This window comes from Eumetopias jubatus, unplaced genomic scaffold, assembly GCF_037043125.1.
Source record: "Eumetopias jubatus isolate StellerSeaLion01/CBP00866 unplaced genomic scaffold, mEumJub1_p1.0 scaffold_13, whole genome shotgun sequence".
In the NCBI taxonomy this organism is placed as follows: Eukaryota; Metazoa; Chordata; class Mammalia; order Carnivora; family Otariidae; genus Eumetopias; species Eumetopias jubatus.
This window is the reverse complement of record NW_028274819.1, coordinates 76,265,921-76,291,382: the sequence shown is the minus strand read 5'-3', so window position 1 is coordinate 76,291,382 and position 25,462 is coordinate 76,265,921. Positions and strand designations below refer to the sequence as shown.

The 25,462-nt window shown below is 38.5% G+C and overlaps 1 protein-coding gene across 1 annotated transcript in view; it reads left to right on the top strand.

Annotated features, from left to right (window-relative positions):
• The window catches only part of SESN3 (sestrin 3), a 74,815-nt gene that overhangs the window by 27,089 nt on the left and 22,264 nt on the right, over positions 1–25,462 (top strand). Inside the window, exons 2-4 of the mRNA XM_028119603.2 lie at positions 17,895–17,960; positions 20,580–20,777; positions 22,285–22,467. Coding sequence (XP_027975404.1) covers positions 17,895–17,960; positions 20,580–20,777; positions 22,285–22,467 — 447 coding nt within the window. The remainder of the gene's footprint in view (positions 1–17,894; positions 17,961–20,579; positions 20,778–22,284; positions 22,468–25,462) is intronic.

Sequence of the window (25,462 nt, the reverse complement as noted above, 5' to 3'; positions counted from 1 at the left end):
ATGATCCTGGGGTCCTAGGATCAAGTCCCACATCGGGCTCCCTGCTCAGTGGGGAGTTTGCTTCTCCCTCTGCCGCTCCCCCGGCTTGTGCTCTCTCTCTCTCTCAAATAAATAAAATAAAATAAAATAAAATTATCATAAAAAACATCAAGCTATACAAAAGCAGAAAAAATAGTACACCAAACCTCTGAGAGCCATCACCAAATTCAATATTGCAAGATTTTGTCACTTCATCAATCCAGTGGTGTTATTGTTGCTGAGGTAATTTAAGTTAATTAAGTCTCAAAAGTCATTCTCTTTTACCCCTGCTACATTAGCATCTAAAATATATAAATGCATTCTTATATAACTACAGGGGGAATATCACACCTAACAAAATTGGCAATAATTGCTTGATATCATGTAATATTTCATCTTATTCAGTTTCCTCTCATTGTTCCATGTCTTTTTAGAGTTGACTTTTTCTGACTTACATCCACTGAAGCTGTGTTTTTGAAGTCTCTCTTCAGAGTAGTCTCTCCTCTTTTGTTGCTCCTGCTGTTTTTTTTCATGCCTATAACCAGTTGGGTCAGTTGTCCTATAGAATATTTGATAATTTGGATATTTTTCTCTGTTTTCTCATGCTGTCTTTTAACTTGTGCCTCTCACCCTCTATTTCCTGCTAATTTGAAGTCTGGACTAAAAGCTTGATTAGATTCAGGTTCAGGTTATTTTTGGTACATAGACATTTTCCTCGCCATTTTTTATGGCTGTAACGATGGGTTAGATTCTCAGAAGTGAGGTTGCTGGGTCAAAGGATGAATGCATATGTAATTTTTCCAGACATTGTCAAATTCCTGTCCCTGAGAGTTGCTGGATTCTTGCATTCCCACAATTTTTGAGAGTGTCTGTTGCCTTATAGTCTTGTCAATAAATAATATGTTGCCTAACTTGGTTATTTGCCAGTCTGATATATGAAATATAATGTTTGCTTTTGTCTTTTAATGCATAATTCCTTCTGTTAATGCCTGTTCTTTGTCCTTTTTTTAATTTGGTTTTGTTTTTTCCCTCTTGACTTTTGGGAGCTCCTTAAACAATTAGAGAACTAACTATTGTCGGTGTTAAATTTCAAGTATTTGTCATCTGATTTTGCTTATGGTGTTTTTGTAATGTGTGAAGGGGTGTGTGTGTGTGTGTGTGTGTGTGTGTGTGTGGTTGAATTACCAATTTTTTTATTGTTTCCGGATATTGAGTCATAATTACGAATGTTCCATTGGTTTGTGAATCTGTTCATATGCCAACACAACTCTTAATTATAGAAATATATTTTACTATATGGTAGGGGTATTATAGTAATATATTTTACTATATGGTAGGGTAGCACCCCTCCTAAATTGTGCTTTTTCTACAGGGTGTTCTTGATCATTTGTATATACTTTATTGATTGAAAGTTTATTTCACAAATAAGAAAATGAACACTTCCATAGAAACTCTATGATCTTGTAGTATTGAGAAAAACAAAACATCATACTTGTTCTAAGAGCTTCTTAATACTTTGTCTTAATATGAAGGTAAAATGTGGCAATCTTTTTGCAAATGACTGAAACCACTTATAAGGATACATAATTGAAAGAGAGAGCCCAGTGCATTGGAAACATTTATTTCAATCAGTGGTTCCCAAAGTGTGGTCTGTGGACCTTTAGGCCTTGGCACAAATCAAAGCAGGGGCATCACACTGTAATGGTGACCACTGTTTTCCTCACCACCCTGTATTCACAGTAAAAAAGTCAGTTTCACTCAAGAATATTCTTTTTTTTTTTTTTTTTAAGATTTTACTTATTTATTTGACAGAGACACAGCGAGAGAGGGAACGCAAGCAGGGGGAGTGGGAGAGGGAGAAGCAGGCTTCCTATGGAGCAGGGAGCCCGATGCGGGGCTCAATCCCAGGATCCTGGGACCATGACCTGAGCCGAAGGCAGCCGCTTAACGACTGAGCCACCCAGGCGCCACCCACTCAAGAATATTCTTGATGAGACGGTAGAGATTATACATTTTATTAAATCTCGACCGTTGAATACTTACTTATCTTTTAAGTCTCTGTTTCAAAGTAGAGAATATGCACAAAGCTCTTCTGCACGCCACAATACAGTGGCTGTCTCCGGACAGAACAGACGTGTGACAGTTGTGAGCCAAGCTAATTATTTTATTGATCACCATTTGTACGGGAAAGAATGACTGATGGTTACTCAGACTTGGGTATCTGGCAGACATTTTCGCAAAAACTAACCAAGTGAGCCTGCCATTTTAAGGAAAACAACTGACAGGACTTATTGCCAATGATAAAAATTGAGCTTTCATGAGAATAGAATTTTTGAAAACTGGTATGCTCTACCATGAGTTTGACCACTTCTCAGTACTTACAGATGCCTCTGATGTGATGAGTGGTGGTATTTAACAAATTTTATTTTTAATATTATATTATATGTATCACTATTTTCTAAAAACCTGCAAAGCTCAGGGAGCCAATACTTTCTAAGGGACCAGTGGTTAACATTACAAAATCATATGTGGGTAAATGATCGATTTAATACAAGTACAAGATAAGCCAATGGGTTTTAATGCAGCAGAGTAAGAAGTTTATTGATAGGGCTTCAGATTCCACATTGCAACAAACTTATAAAAGCTACGATTTGTCCAGTTTAGTGTAGTACCAAAGAATGTGCAAAATTATGTGAAAAGGCTGTGAGGCCAGATTTTATTCATGTTGTGCAATCACTACAACAGATAGCAACATTTTGAATTGCAGACGCAAATACAAGACTCCAGTTCTTTTTAATTAAGCCAGATATTTGCACAAATGTAAAATAATGCTCCTTTTCTCAGTGATTTTTTGCTATTGTCTATAGTTTCCAAAAACTTCATTTGTGTTAACATGTAATGGGTTTATTCTTTTTTTACTTTTCTTTTTTTAAAAATTTTATTTATTTATTTCAGAGAGAGAGTAAAAGAGAGAGAGAGAGCATGAGAGCAGGGTCAGGGGCAGAGGGAGAAGCAGGCTCCCCACTGAGCAGGGAGCCCGATGCGGGACTGGATGCTGGGACTTCAGGATCATGACCCGAGCCAAAGGCAGACGCTTAACTGACTGAGCCACCCACGTATCCCTGTTTTTACTTTTAAATGAATAAGTAATTCAAAATGTTCTTTGGTTTCATTTCTTAAATGGTAATTATGGATAGATGGTACTTACATAAAAGCTTTTGGGGTCGATAATTTTTAGTATAAAGAGGTCCTGATATCAAAAAAGTTTGTGAACCATCCATTTAAATGAGCATAACCGGCGCCTGCGTGGCTCCATCGGTTGAGGGAATGAACTATCAGATTCTGATTATTTTATTATTCAGATCAGATTTTCTATTCCAGGCAAAAATTAAAATACAACTGTTCTTTTCAAAGTTAAACAAAAACTTATGTTTTTCTTTTAAATTTCACTACAACTGAAGTTGAATATAATTCAATATAAAATCAAACACACTTTAATTTGCTCAGCTGTTGTGTTCCTGGGAGGCTGTGTGAAAGGTACTTTCTCAGTTTAAATTAGAACATAAGTTTCTTGTTATTTTTTACTAAGTGTGTAAAGAAGTATTGGTTTTCAAGTGGTTAAAATGCTTACGTTTTATACATCTCTAGAAATCAATTGTATTTAATGCTTTCCTCCTGATTCCTCTAAGCTAAGCAAGTGATCTGTATTTTGTTAATCATTGTGTTTTGAAAGATCTGGAAATTGTCCTGGCATCCTGTGTTCCATTAGAATAACCTAAAGGCCTTTTGATTTTGTTACAACCTAGGCGGTAGATGCTGAGTTTAGAAGTTTGATTTAAAACTATGTTTCCCTTGGGTGCCTGGGTGTCCCAGTTGGTTAAGCGTCTGACCCTTGGTTTCGGCTCAGGTCTTGATCTCAGGGCTCCATGCTCAGACTCTCTCCTGCTTTCTCCCTCTCCCTCTCTTAGACTTCAGACTCTCCCTCTCCCTCTGCCCCTTTCCCTTGTGTGTTCTCTCTCTCTCTCAAATAAGTAAATCTTTAAAAAACAAAACTAGGTTTCCCTCATATACCAAGGGAACTACATTCATAGCATATGTTCTTGTTTCTTCAAAAGACTAGTCCTATTGACCATGTACTTTTATCAGAATATTATGTAACTGTAATGGTCTCTGATGGGAGTCTTACTTTCTAAAACTCCCATTTTTAATTTCTTTTAATCTAATTAGGACCTAATTTTAATAGTAAAACGTTCTAAAATCAAGAAGAGTTTTTATTATTACACAATACAAAACTTTATAAAAATTGTAGAGAAGTAAAGCCCTTCTTAATACTTTTGTGGGACTTGGGGAGAGATCCTGTAATTGGTAGGAGAAAAGTATATTGTCTGTGGTAGTTATTATGGACTCGCATTATTTCAGATACAAAAAGTAATAGTTCTCTCCTCATTGTCTTGGGCTTGAGCCCAAAATTTTGATAGCATGTTCAGCAAGTACACTGAAAAGCTTATATAGGAGCGTTTATTGTTCAAATTAGTGTCACAGCATGTAATAATATTATTACTGACTTCTAGAAAATATTACAAATTATGGGAAATGTAAGATATTATTTGTTTTATCAATATAAGAAAATAAACAGGAAAAAGTGTCACATAGGAAACCCAGGGGGCACAAGGAAGGTAATGGATTGATGTCCAGGACTGTGTTTATTAGTTTAACTTACTATTGTTTCTCAATAAGAATACAGAGAATGGCCTCAAGCCCACAGGATGCTCTTGCCCTGTTGAAGGAAGAGAAAAATCTGTACCAGACTCCTGTCTCCTTAGTTCAGTTCAACAAATATACAAGTACCCTATTATTTTCATGTTGCTGTGCTGTAATACATAGATACTGTATCAGAAATTGATCCTGCTCTTTAAGGAGCTTATTTATTATTTGAAAGGAGTCATAAGATAATGGTATATGTTAATAGTTATAAGAGAGAGAAACACAATTGTGAATCTTAAGAAGAATAAGTTTAAATTCAGAGCAGGTCTTGGGAATTGGTAGGAGTGGAGGGGAGACCAAAGGAGATGATATTTGAGCTGGGTCTTAAAGGAGGAATGGGTAGAATTTCAACAGACATAAAACAGGGAAGGCAGAGTCTCAGGAAGCGCTGGTTCAAATATATCTAAAGTCCACAGAATATGGAAAAGACCTGTCATATTAGAACTATCAATTTTTAGGGGCACCTGGGTGGCTCAGTCGGCTAAGCGTCTGCCTTCGGCTCAGGTCATGTGATGGAGCCCCATGTCGGGATCCGTGCTCAGCCGGCGGCAGGGGTGGGGGGGCGGTCTGCTTCTCCCTCTCCCTCTGCCCCTCCACACCCCCCAGCTCTCTTGCTCTCCCTCTCTCAAATAAATAAAATCTTTAAAAGAAAACTACTGATTTTTAATTATAGGTGAAACTAACTTGATAGATTTATGCTACTTTGTGACATTGCATGGAAAGTGGAAAAGGATGTGTGTTCTTTGCTGCTTGACTCTGGATGGCCTTGGATATGAACATGATTTTATTTTATTTTTTTTAAAGATTTTATTTATTTATTTATTTGGCAGAGAGAGACACAGTGAGGAGGGAACACAAGCAGGGGGAGTGGGAGAGGGAGAGGCAGGCTTCCCACGGAGCTGGGAGCTCGATGCAGGGCTCGATCCCAGGGATCACGACCCGAGCCAAAGGCAGATGCTTAACGACTGAGCCACCCAGGCACCCATGAACATGATTTTAGATCTACTTCCAGTTTAAAGGATTAGTTAGTAGTATGGTGCTACTCATGTAGTTTAAAGATTATCCCAGCCCCATATTTTATTTTATTTTATTTTGAGAGAGAAAGAGAGAGGGAATCCTAAGTAGGCTCCACACCCAGCACGGAGCCTGACGTGGGGCTCAGTCTCACAACCCTGAGATCATGACCTGAGCAGAAATCAAGAATCGGATGCTTAACCGGCTGAGCCACCCAGGCATCCCTCCCATATTTGTTTTTAATATTTCTACCTTTATAAGTCGGTGTCAGTCTGTGGTTGTACAGGGTGCTTTGTTTTTACAAGTTTGCTATTTCATAGTCTGTATAAAAATAGAAAAACTTGCCTGCACTTTGCACGGAGTTCACCATGAATATGTTCTAATGTTCTAATGAATAAAATTTAAGAGATTTTTGTTACTAGCCAAGGGAAAGCTCATTTAGAAATTCAGCTATACTGCAGTGCAAATTTAAATCATTAGCTACCCTTTGCTATATAGATATATGTGTTTAATTATTTTACTGATGGGATGAGGCCCATTCATCTTTGTGTACTTGACTGCATCTACTACAGCAACTATTATTACTGATTTCTGCTAGATAATAGTCCTACTCAGTAGGTGAGTTTGTCTATCTTTAGGCCCACTATTGGTAAAACAAATTTACCAAATGGTCCCTACCAAATGGCACACCAAGGTTTTTTGTTTTTTTAATCATGATGTCTCATTTCTTGGAACTGATTTTTTGAAAAATGAAATAGAAAAAAAATACTGTTATTCAAATGATCATTACATAAAACTTTCAAAAATGGACCAGATGTTTGCCTCACACTGTAGATTGTATTAAGTTGGAATACTCAAGGATGAACAAGGCACTATCCAGGCCCACCTGGAGCTGACAGCTTAGCAAGGGAATGAGAAGGTAAAGAAATCACTAAAATACACTGGATGGGGGCGCCTGGGTGGCTCAGTCACTGGTTAAGCATCTGTCTTCGGCTCAGGTCATGGTCTCAGGGTCAAGCTCCATGTTGGGCTCCCTGCTCAGTGGGGAGTCTGCTTCTCCCTCTCCCTCTGCTCCTCCCCACCCCCAAATAAATAAATAAAATCTTTACAAAAAATACACTGGATAAATGCATTGCTTTTGTTGAAAGTGTTTTGAGATTTCAAGTTAAAATTTTAGCCAGTATGTGTTAGTAAAGAATCACTGAAATTTACAGTTAACAAGGTCTTTGCCTTGTTCTTCAAGTGACTCTACCCAGGGTTGGAGCTATTGTTGACAGAGGGACTTGATAGGCTTCGTTTTTCTAAGTCTGTTAAAAGGGAGTCCACTCCTGGTCTCAGGCCCTGAAAATGAGGCAGGATCTCCCACCTCTGAAGGGGAATTTTGAGTGCTGTTTGGACTATCAGTGCATTTCTGCCACTCGCTGCGATGCCTGGTTGGGCTCCTGATACCCAGCAGTTCTTTGCACACCCTAGCTCCAAGTAATAGGAGAGATTTGGGTGGGATTGGAAAGATTCCCATCCTTGGTGCTATTGCCATTTTCTGCTACCAGATCTTTTCTCACAAAATGACCATAGATTGCAGTTATTATAGTATCATGCAGGTCAATACATATTTTAATCTAGTGTGGGAGAAGTCACAACTTTGTTAAATTGTCTTTTAGGCCATTTGGGTGGTGGGAACATAATGTATATTCCAGATCATTACAGAAATTTAAATTTGAGTTTACTGTAAAATTACCAGTCTGTTACAATTAATCTTCAAGCCTGTTCTTTCCTCATTTAGGTAGTGATAGTTTTTAATCTCTGTGTTCCTTTCCATTTGCCCTTTTCCTCTGAAATATGTAATGTCATCGATTTCTCTAAACCCAGTCATTATCCCTGAAAGTGTCTGCCAAGGAACAAAAAGATGTCATCAGCATTATCTCATAGCATGGAGCCTCCTATCCATCTCTGCCCTTCCTGCAGTGGTTTGTGCCAAAGTGAAACACCTGTAAAGAATAGAAGGTGACTCAGCAACTGAAATGTACTATTTGTGTTGATCATTGCAGTTGACTTTCTTATTACAGTCACACTTAAAAATTTTGTTTGGGGCACGTGTTTCGTATGGAAGCTGTTTTGTCACTGTTGTATTACAAAAACAAATGTTGAAGGTATTAAATTGCCCTCTCAGGATTTATTTATTTATTTATTATTTTGTTTTAAATAGGCTCCACACCCAACGTGGGGCTTGAACTCATGACCCTGAGATTAAGAGTCACATGGTGTACAACTAAGCCAGCTGGGCGCCCCCTCAGGCTATCTTTAAAAGCTATGGGATCAGGGGCGCCTGGGTGGCTCAGTCATGAAGCGTCTGCCTTCGGCTAAGGTCATGATCCCAGGGTCCTGGGATCGAGCCCCACATCGGGCTCCCTGCTCCACAGGAAGCCTGCTTCTCCCTCTCCCACTCCCCTGCTTGTGTTCCCTCTCTCGCTGTGTCTCTCTTTGTCAAATAAATAAAATCTTTAAAAATAAATAAATAAATAAAATAAAAGCTATGGGATCAGTGTGCACCGTGGAGTCAAATTTATGTTTTGCTGTAAATTTTATATGTTGAAAATTTTAAAAACCTCTAAGTGTCTCTGGGTATTACTCGGTATTTCTCTCCTAGAGAGAGAAATTCACAAGTAGTTTTTACATTTTAATAAATAGAAGGTACATGTGTTTTGCTTTCCCATGATAAACGGGTGAGATACATGAAAATGAAATTTAATAATTTTAAAAGTATTTAGGAGCAGGAGGTGCAGCACTTTAATTCTCCGGGGTAGTCAGCTTTTTAGGGCCAAGTAATTTGTTGATTACACCTAAAAATTCATAATTTTAAGAACTCCTGACTTCCAAGTATCTGAATTTTCTATTGGGATTAATTTATATAAATTGCTTAGCTGTTACAGGTCAAAAGAAGAAGCAGTTTTCTAAATATAATTAATCTTCATCCTTTCAGTGTTTTGTTTTCTAGCAGTTAATGACTTAATAGGCATAATCTCCATTGATGAATTTCAAGCATAACTTCTTTCAGCTATAATAACATATCTGAAAAAAGAAACTTTCCTCATGGTAGCCTTCTTGACCTTACAATCCTTTTAAAACAATTTTTTTTAAAGATTTTATTTATTTATTCATGAGAGACAGAGGAGGAAAGAGAGGGGGAGAGAGAGAGAGAGAGAGAGAGAAGCAGAGGGAGAAACAGGCTCACCAAGGAGCAGGGAGCCCGATGCGGGACTCAATCCCAGGACCCTGAGATCATGGCCTGAGCCAAAATCAAGAGTTGACTGCTTAACCAACTGAGCCACCGAGGTACCCCTAAAGTTACATGTTTATTACACTTTTGTTCATTCCTGAAATTTTAACCATTTTATATCTTTGCATCATCCCAATTGCTAAAATCAGGACTAAGTGATGCTATGGAGCAATACTGTACCGTAGACACTTTGGCGATGATTAGAAAAATCCTAGATTTCCATTGTGCAGCATGACACTCACTAGCCACCTGTGACTGTTGTACACCCTCAAATGTGACAAATGCAATTTGGGCAGTACATTTTTAACTTCATTTAAGGTTAACTTAAATTGAAATAACCACATGTGACTATTGTAATGGACAATGCAGCTAAAAAAACTCAAGGGCTAGCTTTGGGAATTTAGATTTTCTTTCATTTTTTAAAAATTTTTCATTTTTCTAAGTAATCTCTGCACCTAGCTTGGGGCTCTCACAACCCTGGGATCAAGAGGCACATGCTCCACCAACTGAGCCAGCCAGGTGCCCTGGGATTTTAGATTTTCATAGAAACAAAACAAGGCCATTGTACAAGAATTGCTAGTATGAGCAAAGCCATTTGTTTCTGCAGAATAAGATACCAGTTTATACTTAAAAAGAGGAAAATATGACAGTATTACTCCTTAAAATTAGTGGGGCTGCAGGTGACTTTCACTTCTAGAACAAACCTTGAATTCTATTAGAGCAGCATCTGTTGAGAAAATATAACTATTCTAGTTTGGGGTGTTTGGTTTTGTTTTACATAAGGGAAATTTGGCAAAAGAAAAATAAAACTAAGACCTCATTTTGTATTATGCTTTGCATTTTTTATGTGTTATCTTCCCCCACAAGAGGGAAAGCTAAGACATTGAATGGACATTAATTTCAGTTGTGAGAGGAAACTATTTCTCAACTCTTATGGCTGAGGAGGGTCTGTGGAGAGGATGGGAAAAGGCAGTTAACAGGATCTGGCAGTTGTTTGAATGCAGGCTCCTAGGATGAAGAGACAAAGATAACTCTCCATTGGAACCAAGGCTACTGGGGCGTGCAGCGATTTTACGACTGACTCAGACAGGAAAGCAAGAATGGACAGTGAGTTTGATGTGGAAGATTTTTTTTTTTTAAGATTTCATTTATTTGAGAGAGAGAGAGAGAGAGAGAGAGAGTACAAGCGGGGGGAGGGGCAGAGGGAGAGGGAGAAGCAGGCCCTACCCCCTTCCAGGCCGCTGAGCCGGGAGCCCCATGTGGGGCTCGATCCCAGGACCCTGAGATCATGACCAGAGCTGAAATCAGATGCCCCAGAAGACTGGTTTTAAACATGTTGATTTTAAGGTGCAAATATTACAAACAGATGACGTCACAGGCAGTTCAGAATGCCCCACAGCCAGCGTGCAGGGCCAAGAAGAGCTAGCTCTGAACTAGATAACAAGATTCAGGAGTCAGTTGCGTGGCTTGCTCATTTTCAGTTCACATGCCCTCCCCCTACCCCCACCCCCACCCCCACCCCTGCAACAGGGACTATCACACAATTCAGTAAATTTGGTTTTATGGAAAGAAGATGCAAGCCCTGGAAGAGAATGCTCACTTGAGCGAATGAATATTAATGAAAGAAATGCAGGGGATGTTCAGGAAAAGTGTACAAGTGGTCAAAGACTCAGTAGGATGGGTGGTCCAGTGTTACAGAGGCAACCAAGGGTGGAGTTACACAGGAGACAGAACTGAATAGTGCGAGGAGGCCGGAAGGCTGGTGATTATGTAAGGAGCATCTCAGCTGGGATCTGAAGAGTATGCTTACATAAAAAGCACAAAGTAGTGGTTGCCAAGGGCTGGGGGTGAGGGAAATGTGGAGTTGTTGTTCAATGGGTATAAGGTTTCAGTTATGCAAGATAAAAAAGTCCTAGACATCTGTTGTACAACACTGTACTTAGAGTGAGCAATTCTGTACTGTACTCTTGATTTGTTAAGACAGTAGGTCTCATGTTATGTGCTTTTTACCATAATTTTTTTTAAAAGGGAGAAAAAGGTTTTCTTTTCCTGGAGACTGTCATAAGAGCAGAAATTGAGACAGGGATTCTTAGAACTGGCTGATTTTGTGTTTGTTTGTTTTTCCTGAATTGCCCTTATCTGGATTCACTCTTAATTTGGTTGAGAGCATTTCTGCAATTACATTAAAATGCTTGGTTATGGGATTGAGTAGGTGTGATCATCAAACTGATAACTCTGCAGAGAAATCATTTATCATTTCAAAAAGGCATTAAAATGCTAAAGATGTGATTTAAAAAAAATGAGTCTAGAGCAGTGCTATTTGCTAGAACCTTCTGCATTGGGGCAGGGGAATGTCTGCACTGTCCTTTACAGTAGCAATGGGTGCATGTGGTGGTTGAGCACATGAAATGGGACTAGCATGGTTGAGGAACTGTACTTTTAGCTTTATTTAATTTTAATTAATTTAAATGTCGTCACATGTGACTGATGGCTACTCTACAAGGCAACAGAGGTCTGGAGACCTCAGAAAAGTTAATCAGGGTATGAATGTGAGGTAGCAACTCAGTCCTGGGCATTTTGAATTTGAAATAAAAGCTGAGGAAAGGTGTTACAGGGTATGACAGGAGACCAGAACTTCAGCTTAGGGTTTGAAAATGAATCTTTGGGATATGGTGCCATCCTCTTTCTTTTGGGTTTGACCTTATCAACTTTAAAAACGTACAGAGACAGAAAGTAGGTGGGGGGGGGGACTTAGAAAAATGAGTTCACAGTAGAATTTATGAGCTGCCTTGATCATTTTTGAAATTTTGTTTTTCACCTTCTTATAAATATACAAAGCAGCTAACTGAGACAATAGTAGAATCCTCACCAGAAAAGGTGCTCCTTATACAGAAGCAGGAACTAGGCTGACCATTTCAGTAATGGTGCCATTTTAAAAACATAACTGAGGAAGGATACATGATGGCAAAACTTAAAAATGATGTTAGTTTTCAGGGGTGCCACAGTGGCTCCATTGATTAAGCGTCTGACTCTTGGTTTCGGCTCAGGTCACCATCTCAGGGTTGTGAGATCAAACCTCACCTCGGGCTCCACGCTCAGTGCAGGGTTCGCTTGTCCCTCTCTCTCTGCCCCTCCACACACTCGTGCTCTCTCTCTCTAAAATAAATAAAAATCTTTTTAAAAAATGATGTTAGTTTTCCCTTCCCTTCAGTGTTTAAGCAGCTCTCTTAGGTCAGGCCACATCATTTCTCCCTGGGACTATTGCAGTAACTGCCCAACTGGGGTGTTTCTGTTGGCTTGTTGGTTTGTGTTAGTCCCAGGCCCAGGGGCTACATCACCCCCAGAACTGTATTATTAAAAAATTTATATTATTTAAAATATTGTAGTATTATTAATTGTATATTAATTGTATTACATATCTCTATGTAAGAAATTTTACCTCAGATATGTATATCATGAAAAGTTTCAATCACATTTTTGGTTGCTGTTTTTCACGTTGGAAGTGAATGAGTTAAGTGGGCATTTTCTCAGCTGATGAAAATAAAATTGGTATAACATTTTTGTTAGCACCTTTGCAGTTTGCAACAAGAACTTTAAAGATATGTATGACCTAAAACCCAGGAAATCCACACCTGGGATTCTTCCTAAAGAACCTATCCGGAATACCACGGTCTGCCCTCAAATCTCTTTTTACAAAGATACTCCTCATAGCATTATTTTATAATAATGGAAACTGGACATAACTTTAATGTTCAACAAAAGGGGAATGACTGAGCAAGTGGTAACTGTTACAATGATGTCTTCCCACATCACCTTGTGTATGTATCTGCGCTGGGATATGTCATATGCAGGGTGGTTGGTTGTATGCATTTCTGCCAGGCTAATCCTTATTTGTGTCTGGCACGTTGTAGATACTCAATGAATGTTTGCTGACTAAATGAGCAAATGAATGTTGACACAAATGAAATTGAGTTTCTGTTGCTTCTTATCAATTGGTGAAAACGAAGAGATGTTACATTCTTTGCAGTGCAACGGCCTGCAGTTCCATTTGTAATGAAGACGTATTTCAGATTTAAACATCTTCTGTTCCAGAAAAATATTTTCGTAGGCAGAATAACAAGTTCAAGCATGTAAAGGTAAATTCAGTTGATAAATGTATCAAAGAGTGATTTTTGTAAACAAATCATATTCATAATAAATCATTCTTTGTCTCCTGAAACCCTTCGTATGCTTTTAGTTTCTCTCTCCCTATCTTTTCTCTGAACTTGAAGTATTTTTTTATAAATATAAACAAAAACCTCCACTTACCTTCCCATTGGCATTTTTTTCTCTTCAAACCTGTGGTAGGTCCTCACAATCAGTTTCTCTTAACTGCTTTATTCATTTGAAATGATTCGTCATCAAAGAAATTGCTTTTAACATATGACTGTATTAGGCTATATTGTATAGAGAGTATCTGAAATGTTTCCTATAACTCACAGAGACTAGTAGAGGGAAGAAATCTGTTATTTTCCTTTAAATTATTTTTCTGGGTAAAACAAGATTGTGGTTGATGTAGACAGGAAATGCCAATATTAGAAATTCTAAATTACTTCTTTTTACATGGAGTCTGCTAGTATATTTTACCGATAGGTTAAGATATATTTGTCATCACTTTATAAATACAACCTAAATGCCTGGTCCTTTCTGAAACTTGAACAGGTTTAGATTATCATTATTCACTGTATTTATTCCGATAGAATTCTGAAAATTGATGGAGATTGTGTGCCACGCTCACAAGGGCGGGGACCCCCCCCCTGTTTTGCTTGCTCTGTATCCTCTGAGTCTATCACAGTATCTGATCAGGTTCTCAAAAAAATCATTGAATGCCTGGCTGCCTACTTTTGTTCATTTGTTTTGTAACTGCTGCTCACTGAAGTAAGAGATTGGAATAACTATTTTTGTGTTTGGTAGGCTCTTTGATTTTAAGGAACAAAAAAGACTCCGGTTACCTTATGGAGGGAGAAAGAGGGAAGGATGGAAGGGAGGAAAAGACACAGGAGAGCCCATGATTAGGCTGGACTTCTTCTAGAGACTCCGTAGAAATGCTATTGCTTTTCCCCTTAGAGGCAGATAGACATTGGGGAGGGCATGTGCTATGGTGAGAGCTGTGAATTGTGCAAGACTGTTGAATCACAGACCTGTATCTCTGAAACAAATAATACATTATATGTTTAAATAAAATAGAAGATATTAGGAAGGGAAAATTGAAGGGGGGTAATCAGAGGGAGAGACGAACCATGAGAGACTATGGACTCTGAGAAACAAACAGGGTTCTAGAGGGGAGAGGGGTGGGGGATGGGTTAGCCTGGTGATGGGTATTGAAGAGGGCACGTTCTGCATGGAGCACTGTGTGTTATACACAAACAATGAATCATGGAACACTACATCAAAAACTAATGATGTATGGTGATTAACATAACATAATAATAAAAAATACATATATATTAAAAAAAACAGATATCTGTTGTTGCCTACTCTAATGCTTCTTTATTGTGCTCTCTGCCTCTGCTTCTGAGTGCTATGTTGTTGCTCTTTGTCAGAGTGCATTACTTGCATATACTTCTAGTAACTCTAGAATCTTAACTGGTCCAACGAATTACCCTCAGTTGTGTTTGGGTATAACTTTTGCGTCAAGGCACCTGTAGGCTGCAGATCAGTTTCTATGTTGGTTGGTCTAGTCGGCTATGGCCGGGAGACAAAGTCACATGAAATAGATATTGCCAACATTGGATAAGGAACCATTTAGAGTCACTTCCTCTGTTTAGAAGTTTCCTGAGGAGGGCTTGGTGGCACCTGAAGCTTAGTACACTCTTTTCCAGTAGACCTCTGTTCTCATGTTATGTTCTTCAGTTTCCCATGCAGTCTTTATAATCTCTGTAAACCACAGCCTAGTCCCTATTGTGTTTTTATTGAAGTATAATTGACATACATTACATTAGTTTCAGGTGCACCAAATAATGATTCGACATTTGTGTACATTGCAAAATGATCACCACCATAAGCCTAGTTACCGTCTGTCACCTGCACAGTTACACGTTTTTTGGTCTTGTGATGAGAACTTTTAAGATTTACTTTCTTAGCAACTTTCAAATTTGCTATACAATATTATTGACCATGCTGTACATCACATCCCTGTGACTTAACTTATTTTATAACTGGAAGTTAGTACCTTTTTATCCCCTTCAATTTGCCCACCTTTCCATGCTTCTCCCCTCTGGCAACCACCAATCTATTTTCTCTCTCTAGGAGTTTGGTTTGGTTTTGTGTGTTCATTTGTTTTATCACTTGGATTCCACATGTAAGTGAAATCATACAGTATTTATGTCACTTAGCATCATACCCTCAAGGTCTGTCTGTGTTGTTGCAAATGGAAAGAGTTCTTTCTCTTTGATGGCTGAGGAGTAATCCATTGTATATATACAGTATACCATGTCTTCTTTATCCATTCATCCATTCATGAATAGGTTATTTCCATATCTTGATTATTGTAAATAATGCTGCAATAAATATAGAGGTGTATATATGTTTTCTAATTAGTGTTTTCATTTTCTTCAGATAAATATCCAAAAGTAGAATGGTTGGATCATATGATAGTTCTATTTTTAATTTTTTGAGGACCCTCTATCCTGTCTTCCACCAGTTTGCATCCTCTCTGACACATGAGGGTTCCTTGTTCTCCACATCCTCGTCAGCACTTGTTGTTTCTCGTGTTTTTGAGTTTAGCCATTCTGACAGGTGTGAGGTGGTATCTCATTGTGGTTTTGATTTGCATTTCCCTGATGATGAGTGGTGTTGAGCATCTTGTCATGTGTCTGTTGGGCATCTGAATGTCTTCTCTGGAAAAATGTCTATTCAGATCCTCTGCCCATTTTTTAAATTGAATTTTTGTTTTGCTTTTGAAGTTTTATGAGTTCTTTATGTATTTTGGATATTAACTCCTTATCAGGTATATGATTTGCAAATATCTTCTCCCATTCAGTAGGTTGCCTTATTATTTTGTTGATGGTTTCCTTCACTGTGCAGAAGCTTTTTAGTTTGACTAGCCCCACTTGTTTATTTTTGCTTTTGTTGCCTTTGCCTTTGGAGTCAGATCCAAAAAAAATATCGCTGAGAGTGATGTCAAGGAGCTTACCGCCTATGTTTTCTTTTAGGAGTTATATGGTTTCTGGTCTTACATCCAAGTCTTTAATCCATTTTGAGCCAATTTTTGTGTATGGTGTAAGCATAGTCCCTGTTTTTAAGTTACAGTTTTAGAGGGCTTCTTTTTTAGAACTTTAGAATATTACTTTTAATATAGAACATTAAGTGGCCATTTCTCCTCTCTCTGCTCCTGCCTAAGGAGGACTTCAGAGCCTTGAGAGCCTCCCTCTGATTATTCCCGCTTTTCAACATGCCTGCAGAGAAGGAAGTTTTTACCTGATTGGAATGTTTGCAGCTTTATAGATATCACACTTAAAGGGGGTTACCAAGATATTTTTTAATTAAAAAATTTAACAAAAAAATTAAAAACTTCAAAAAACTCTAACACTCAAACATACCATTGGCAATCTCCCAGTTAATATTAAATAGAGTAGCAAGTGGAACAAGATGCATTGCTGCATTCTCCATTTCTTACATTAAGTTAATCTCTACTTCTCCAAGTTTTACATTTTTCTTACTCAAAGCTTCAAAAGTTTATATTAGATATGTTTATTCCTATTTTATTCCGGAAAAAAACCCACAGGTCAGGTCATTGCTTTGGGGAGTTGCATGGAATCCTCTGAATTCAGCCTTTCCTGGAGCTTTCAGATTGAGGTCTGACAGTGCACTAGTATACTATTAGATATGATTTTATTACAGAGATCGACAGTTTCAGTCATGTCATCTATGGGCTAAGAATCTCTGGGGCTGTAGAAGATGACTGAGGGAAATGAAATTTTGGAAGCCTACTGTGTATCCAGAACTAGAGTAGGCACTTGCCCCATTATCTTTTTTTTTTTTTTTTAGTTTTTAGTTTAATTCCAGTTAGTTAACATACAGTGTTATATTAGTTTCAGGCCTACAATATAGTGATTCAACAATTCTGTACATCACCTGGTGCTCATCACAAGTGCCCTCCTTCATCTCCATCCCCTATTTTACCCATCCCTCCACCCACCTCCCCCCTGGTAACCATCAGTTTGTTCTCTACAGTTAAGAGTCTGTTTCTTGATTTGTCTCTCTCTCTCATCTTTTTCCCTTTGCTTGTTTGTTTTGTTTCTTAAATTTCACGTGAGTGAAATCATACGGTGTTTGTCTTCCTTTGAGTGACTTATTTAGCTTAGCATTATACTCTCTAACTCCATCCATGTTGTCGTGAATGGCAAAATTTCATTCTTTTTTATGGCAGAGTAATATCCCATCATTATATATATACCACATCTTTTTTTTATCCATTTACAAATCGATGGACACTTGGGCAACTTCTATATCTTGGCTATAGTAAATAATGATGCTGTAAACATAGGGGTGCATGTATCCCTTTGAATTAATGCTCTTGTATTCTTTGGGTAAATGCCTAGTTGTGTGATTGCTGGATCATAAGGTAGTTCTGTTTTTAACTTTTTGAGGAACTTGCCCCATTATCTTATTCACAAATTAGCCCTTATGGATTTTCTGTGATCTGAGACCTGTCCCTTATTTTGATTTTACATAATTCTATTTATGCTGTTTGTTTTAGTACCTCAGCAATAAACTTGCACCAATTTAACTTTTCTTAGAACATCATCATTAACACATAAAACTTTTCTTTTGAAAACAGGATAAAAGAATCAGAGTATCTCAACCCTTGACAAGAGGACCAAGTGCCTTTATTCCAGAGAAGGAAGTAAGTTTATCTGTCTTAAAATACATTAAGTGTGATACAAAAAAATAACTGAATTGTTATCAAAGAGTATCTCCATTTTTAATATGGAAGTAAGCCTGTGTTTTGCTTTTGTTCCTTATTTATATGTCAGAGAACCACAGAGATATTTCCTTTTGAACTTCACTTAAAAGTTTGTGTACTTAGTAATCTGCCTTCTTGTTTTAGAGTTAGTTATTAGTTATACTGCAAGGTTAGAAAAAAGTAAATTTTACCATATTTGATTTCAAATATAACTTTTCTGAACAAAGCTGCTAACAGTAATAAATGTTTTTTTAAACCAAGTGTAGTATTAACCTAAAGGTTTTAGGTTTTTAAATGGCCTCATGGTGATTATACGTTTCATAAATGTTAAGAAAATATATTTTGAAATGAAAAAATGAGTTTCCCAACTAAACCTATTAAGCAAAACATGCCATTACATCATTAGTTGTTACTCTTTTGTTTGCTTGCTTGTTTTGGTTCTAAGTCTCTTGAACAGAATGTCAATAGAATCTATATAGTCTATACCTTTGGTGAGGGTGGCAAGGCAATATGGTAACTGCAAGAAAAAGGTCATAAAATGTAATGCAAAAGAAATGATAATCAATAGAAGATTTGTGCCCCTTTTGTGGGTATACATCTTTATGAAAGATCACAGCAAATGTGCGGGACTTCCTAGATTTCTAGATGCCTCTCAGACATTTGGGCTAAGAAAAGTTTAAGAACCACTAAACTGAGGAGTTTTTCTCTGCTGGAAGGAGTTTTTCCCTTATTGAATACGATTGTGTATCCTGATTCACTATTTACTGCAAAGACATTTATCTTAAAGCACCAGCATTATTCCTCTGTTGTTCTGAAAGTAGTCGACAAAGGTGTACAGAGCACCTGCTATGTGCGAGGCATTGTCTTAAAAGAAAGGGTGAATAGAATTTGAAGGATACGTTCGAGGTCCTTGCCAGAGTCAGTAGTCCTTCATCTTCATTTCGCTTTTTGAGTGACCTTACCATCTGAACGGAAAGGTTGAAGGATTGTTAACCGTAACGGCTCTAGCTGATCTAGGTGGTGACCAGTCATTAGAGAAATGGCCGTGTTTGTGCCCATTTTCCCCTGCAGCACAGGGACCACTCTTGGCCGAGTGATTACCTCGTATACATAAAGACTTCCTGAAACACAGTCTTTTTCACAGTATATATTTGAAGGTAAGCTGGTTTGCAGAAACCACTACTGTTTTCAGGACGTCTTGCATCTGTTAACGTCTTTGGCGCCAGTCCGTTAAACAAAAGAAACTGCTCTGGAGAAAACAAAACAAGACCAACAAATACTCTGTGTTTAATTACATGTGGTTGATCCGGATCTTACTGTTTTTAACATCACTTGGTCCCTGTAGTTGACAAAATGGGGGGAAATGGGCAAATGAAACTGTACTTGGCTTTATAACTAGCTGAAATGAAATTGCTTTTTTATGCCATTGTAATTAACATTTCCTCACAGTTCACACTTTCCAAACATTCTGTTTCCTTTGGGATTACATTTTCCTTGGTCAGTAGTGCCTTTGTGTAATTTTTGCTTATTTTTCAGAAGAGACTGTGAAAGCAGCCTTAAAGAGTAAATAGAGTTTCTAATGGCAGTATGGATCTTTGGGAAGACCATTAGTCTGGACTTTAGAAAAATCTGGATTCTAGATGAGGCTTCTGTGGTTAACTAGGTGCATGAGCTCAAATTTAATTTTGAATCTGGAATAAGAAATGTATTCTTAAGTCTAGAATTCTAATTCGAAAATATCAATAAATAATGAACTGAGCCTAGAAATATTCATCTCCTGTCCATTAATTCCCACAGAGCTGGGTCCTTCTACGAGGTGCTAATAAAGCTCTTAACACCTTCAGAGCCAATTCTTGGTGTGGTGCCTAAACTGTCATTGTGTATAAAGCTATGGATAATAATCTATTTTTGAGAAAACTATTTTGATTCCCTGGGATGGAGGATGTCCATTTTAATAACTAACGTTGGTTTTAGTAATTAATACAATAGGCTGAAAATAGGAGTGACAGTATTCGAGTGTCCTTATTAATTTTTCAATTAACACTTTCCTACAAATTATCGTATTTTCCTTTGTCCCTAAAAAGACTTTCAGAAAGCTCTTCATTTTATGTTGAACGAAAACAAAGCAAAAGATCGGACTGAAAATACTTGTCTTAAGATAACGTGATTAAGTATCTTCATAGGCTGTTGAGATAAAATTGTAACTCTGGAAATCAAATGCCACCGCTTTGCCGCTCCACGAATTGGCGTAATAATGACCAGGCAAGTGGGTCCTGAAAATTGTGCCTTATGTGCCTGGCACAGCAGATGGAAGCTGCTTTTCTCTCGTTTCAGAGCTGTGTGTTTGACGATTTGACATTTGTTGTTTAATAAATTGTCGTCCCAGAGCCAAGAATGAGCGGCGCCTTCTTTTTATTTCCGTTTCTGGTATGAGCAACGGCACAATTTCAAGGTCTGCTCATATCAAAAGAACATTCGTTTGCTTCAAGAGTGGCATCATGTATGTAAGCAAAAGAACCACTGCTTCTCAATAATCATTGTGTGTTTCTCAATTGCAAGGTTGTCCAAGCAAACACGGTGGATGAGCGTACTAACTTTCTTGTGGAAGAATACTCTACATCCGGTCGGCTGGACAACATCACGCAGGTCATGAGTTTGCACGCTCAGTACCTGGAGTCTTTCCTGCGGAGCCAGTTCTATATGCTGCGCATGGACGGCCCCCTTCCTCTACCACACAGGCACTACATCGCAATAATGGTGCGCCTGCTTGCCGGCTGCCTCAGTTCCCTGACCTCGCCCTCACTCACTCCTCCTGCCTCCGAGTGTGTGTGTGTGTGTGTGTGTGTGTGTGTGTGTGTGTGTGTGTGTGTCGAGCTAGGTGTAATTTTCTAGAAATAAGACTTGAAGAAGCCCGTGGACTTTCAGATACCCCGTGTCTTGGATACGTTTTGAATACTTTACACATCTTAAAGGACTCACTGTTTCTCCTTGAATTTTCAGTTTATTCTCTTACAGTTAATGACGCTTGTAGGGTCCAAAGGAATATCCCTAACATCCTACAAGTTTTATTTTGCTCTTGATTCCTTCTCTTTATTACTTATATAAAACAGGTTGGTTGTGACATCCAATTTAGTCATTTTCTCCATGAAGAATATCGCTAATTTGGCCCGATGAGAGGAAAGTTATCAATCAGCACCAATGGAGAAAAATTCTTAAATGAATCATAACGCCGCTAAGTATAGTACTTGATGCAAACTGGGTGAACTAGTTAATGTTTTGGTGGGGGTGGGGAGAGAATTATAAATCGGGATGAGAAAGGTGGAGGGGAACAGTGTTACAGTTGGACTATTACTGAAGAAACAGACGAAGGACCTGCTCCAAGTGCCCTGTGCTGGGACAGTTTAGGAGAACAGCTGGGCTCGCAGAGCTAGCCGACAGTGAGCAGGTTCGTTTTTCCTAAGTTTAATTTGATTATCTTGTTTATGCGCTCACCGAAGTTTTAAACAACAACAAGGGCAGCGCTCTGTTTTCTCGACTGACGAACACGATCAAGACTGTAATTCCAGCTTACATTATTGATGACAGTGAGGCCCAAGGCAGCCTTAGAATGATCACACACTAAGAGATAAGCAAGATACGGAAAATAGAATGAGTAAACAATACTATTTTCCTGAGAAGCAGTCCCAGGGAAAGGAGCGGTGAAAAGTCTGTTTTGCACAGATTTCCCAAACTGTCAGTGTCAAAGCTGGTTTTGACTGTGCAGGAAGGAAGGGGTCAGCGAGCTTCAGTCTCATCTCAGTAGGGTGATGTGCCCAGATAAGACTGAAATCACAGTTATCTTAGAAGGGGTAGGAGGAGCACCCAAATTAGCATGCGTTCTGAATGGGTAGAGTACAAGTTAGTGAGATTTTATTGTATTTTAAATAGAACATAGTTCATATCATTTACCATCATGAAATGGACATGTATGTTCTTGACATAACCAGAAAGTGGATTCTAGGTTAATCCGTACCCACTTCTGGCTGAGGAGGTAATTGCCTGCAGGTGACAGTTATTTGCTTATACAAATATCAGCTACATGTATTGATTCAAGAATCTATGGCATATTGTATGATAGAAGTTGGAGGAAGAGGAGGAATCTGGAAGAAAAGAAGTATTGGTTATTGAAATTATTAAACTCCAAATAAATTATTATTGGTTTAGAACTAGTAGAATCCGACCTCTACCACGATTGTTGTCTCAACTGACTCTTCTTGTGTTTTAGGCTGCAGCTAGACATCAGTGTTCCTACCTAATAAACATGCATGTGGATGAATTTTTAAAGACAGGCGGTATTGCTGAGTGGTTGAATGGTTTGGAATATGTACCGCAAAGACTGAAAAATCTTAATGAAATAAACAAGCTGCTAGCACACCGACCCTGGCTGATCACGAAAGAGCACATTCAGGTACCGAGTGCTGTTTGGAAATGAAAAAGAAGTTTACTCATGATTCTAGCCAAGAGTTCATTTTTCTTTTCTTTCTTTCTTTTTTCTTTTGCTTTCTTTCTTTTTCTTTTTTTTTAATTTTTGCTTAAGACTTAATTTTTACTACTTGCGTATTAGAAACTTAAAACATAGGCTATCGGTATATAGAAGAGAAAAATGTAAAAAGTCTGTGGGTTTAATTTAGGTACAAATGAATATTCCTCTTTAGGTAATCGGTAATGAGCTACCCGGGTGCTTTAGTGAGTGGCTCTGAGAAAAGTTGATTTCTGTTTTCAAGCAGGAAGCAGACAAAGAAAATAAACTGCACGATGGGCCACCTGGGTTCTCATGCCCGTGACCTTGAGTAAATTAACTTCTGTGGGTCTCAGTAGTTCCCCCTCTATAAAATGAGGGGCCTACATTAAATGAGTTCCAAGCTCCTTTCTAGTTCTAACATTTCATAATTTTAAGATTTGCAAATTACAGTTTTGCAAATAAAAAGCCATGTGCCAATTGGTGTGAACACTTGAAGGCCTCTGGAAGCTAGAGCTCAGATGAGAAACAGAGTTGCAATTGACTAGAACACTTGCAGGTGGAAAGGAGCTTCCATCAAAGGCACACAGGGTGAGGCCCTTGTACCGTATCCTTGGCTCTGTGCCTGGCACTTGGTCACTGTTCAATACATAGCAGCTGTCATCTAAATTGTTATCGGAGAAGCCTTAGGTATTTAAATTCCCTGCTTCTAATGCGTAGACATGTCCTTGGTTTTGTTGATCCTCTCTATTAGACTACATATTTGTTAGTTATTTGCCCAGTTAAACCAAACTGAGCTTTTGTCAGTCTCTATAACTCTTAGAAATTGAGTATCTGTCTGGGAATATATGAAACGTAATACTGCCCCGAGGTTTATGTTCTGACTTGAATGTTACTTAGATAGAAGAATTGATCATTATTTTTATGTCATATGTTAATTACTCCGTGCCATATACTTTGGTGCATCTAAAAAGGTAAACCCTGCCCTTGAACATGCTTGGAATCTAGGGGAAGAAAGGAGGAGAGGTAATGACAATAAACACAGCACAGTGATGTATGAAGATATGAATAGAAAGAAGGGGATCAGGAAGTTGCTTGAAAGAGGTAACATTTGAGATAGGTCTTGAAGAGTAAGTGGGAATTTTCAAGAAGAGGAGGGTACTCCAGACAAATAATAGAGTGTGAAACGTGTTGGAAAAGTAGCTAACGGCCTCAGGTTACTGACAGTAGGGAAGGTTATGTGAGGTGGGGGTAGGAGATGGGAGGAATGGGGAGCTGGATACTGTATTAAAGAATTTATGTTTGGGCGCCTGGGTGGCTCAGTTGGTTAAGCAACTGCCTTCAGCTCAGGTCATGATCCTGGAGTCCCGGGATCGAGTCCCACATCGGGCTCCCTGCTCGGCGGTGAGTCTGCTTCTCCCTCTGACCCTCTTCCCTCTCGTGCTCTCTATCTCTCATTCTCTCTCTCTCAAATAAATAAATAAAATCTTTAAAAAAAAATTTATGTTTTATCCTCAGAAAGCTATGTTCTTCAGATTTATGTTACATTACTTCAGGGGACGCAGAAGGCAATCCTTCAAAATGTTAGAAAATTATGTGTGTGTGTGTGTGTGTGTGTGTGCGCACGTATGTGTGTGTGCATACACATGCACATGTATTTTTACCTTAATAAGTTTCTCTATTTGTATATTTTACAGTATTAGTATTACAGTACATGTGTACGGCTTATCTATATAAGATGTATTTTATAAGTATTTATTAATTTATAAATAAATGTACATACTATCAAGGGTTGGAGCCCCCAGCTGTTATTGTCAGAAGTATATGTGATCATGGGGCGCCTGGGTGGCTCAATCAGTTAAGCATCCGACTCTTGATTTTTGTCTCAGGTCATGATCTCAGGGTCCTGGGATCAAGCCCTGCGTTGGGCTACGCACTTAGTGCAGAGTCTGCTTGGGATTCTCTCTCTCCCTCTGTCTCTCCCCCTGCTTGTGCCCCCCCCAAATAAAATCTTAAAAAAAGAAAGAAGTAGTATATCTGATCAAAAGATTTCAGAGATCACTATGATAAAGAATTAAGAATCATCAAAGGTTTTTGAGCTGAGTTGTAAATATGAATGTGTGTGGTGATGCAGAAGATAAATCACAAATGGTAGTCTAGAAACAGGAGAGCCAGTCATAAAGCAATTGCAGTAGTCCATTTGAGAGGTGATTTTTTTTTTTTTTTTAAAGCCAGAGGAGAGATCAGACTGTATGTACGCATTCTGCACGGGAAGAGGCAGGACTTGGTGACTAGTAGAATGTGAGGTTGGAAGAGAGGGTAGGGACAGGAGAGTAAGTAAGGTTTCTACCTTCCTGACTGGCAAAAGGCAATGCCATGAGCAGGACAGCATACACTGGCCTGCAAACAGACGACTGTGACATCTAGATAGTGATGTTCAATTACTGAAGGAAATACAGGTCTGTAATTCAAGATAAAGGATAGATTAGAAATAAAAGTAGGGGGCGCCTGGGTGGCTCAGTCGTTAAGCGTCTGCCTTCAGCTCAGGTCATGATCCCAGGGTCCTGGGATTGAGCCCCGTGTCGGGCTCCCTGCTCAGCAGGAAGCCTGCTTCTCCCTCTCCCACTCCCTCTGCTTGTGTTCCCTCTCTCACTGTGTCTCTCTCTGTCAAATAAATTAAAATCTTAAATAAATAAATAAATAAATAAATAAAATCTTAAAAAAAAAAAGAAATAAAATCAGATAGCTATTGACAGTAAGCAGAGGTCAAGTTGGAGGAATGAATGCTCCATCCAGGGAGGTATTGCACAAGGAAAGAAGATCATGGGTCGAATAGAGCAAGACAACATTTTAAAGGCAAGCAGAAAAAGGGGGCTATGAGGAAGATGGGGAAACGCGCATCTCAGGGGAGAAAGGATGCAAAAAAAATGAGTGGAATTGCTGA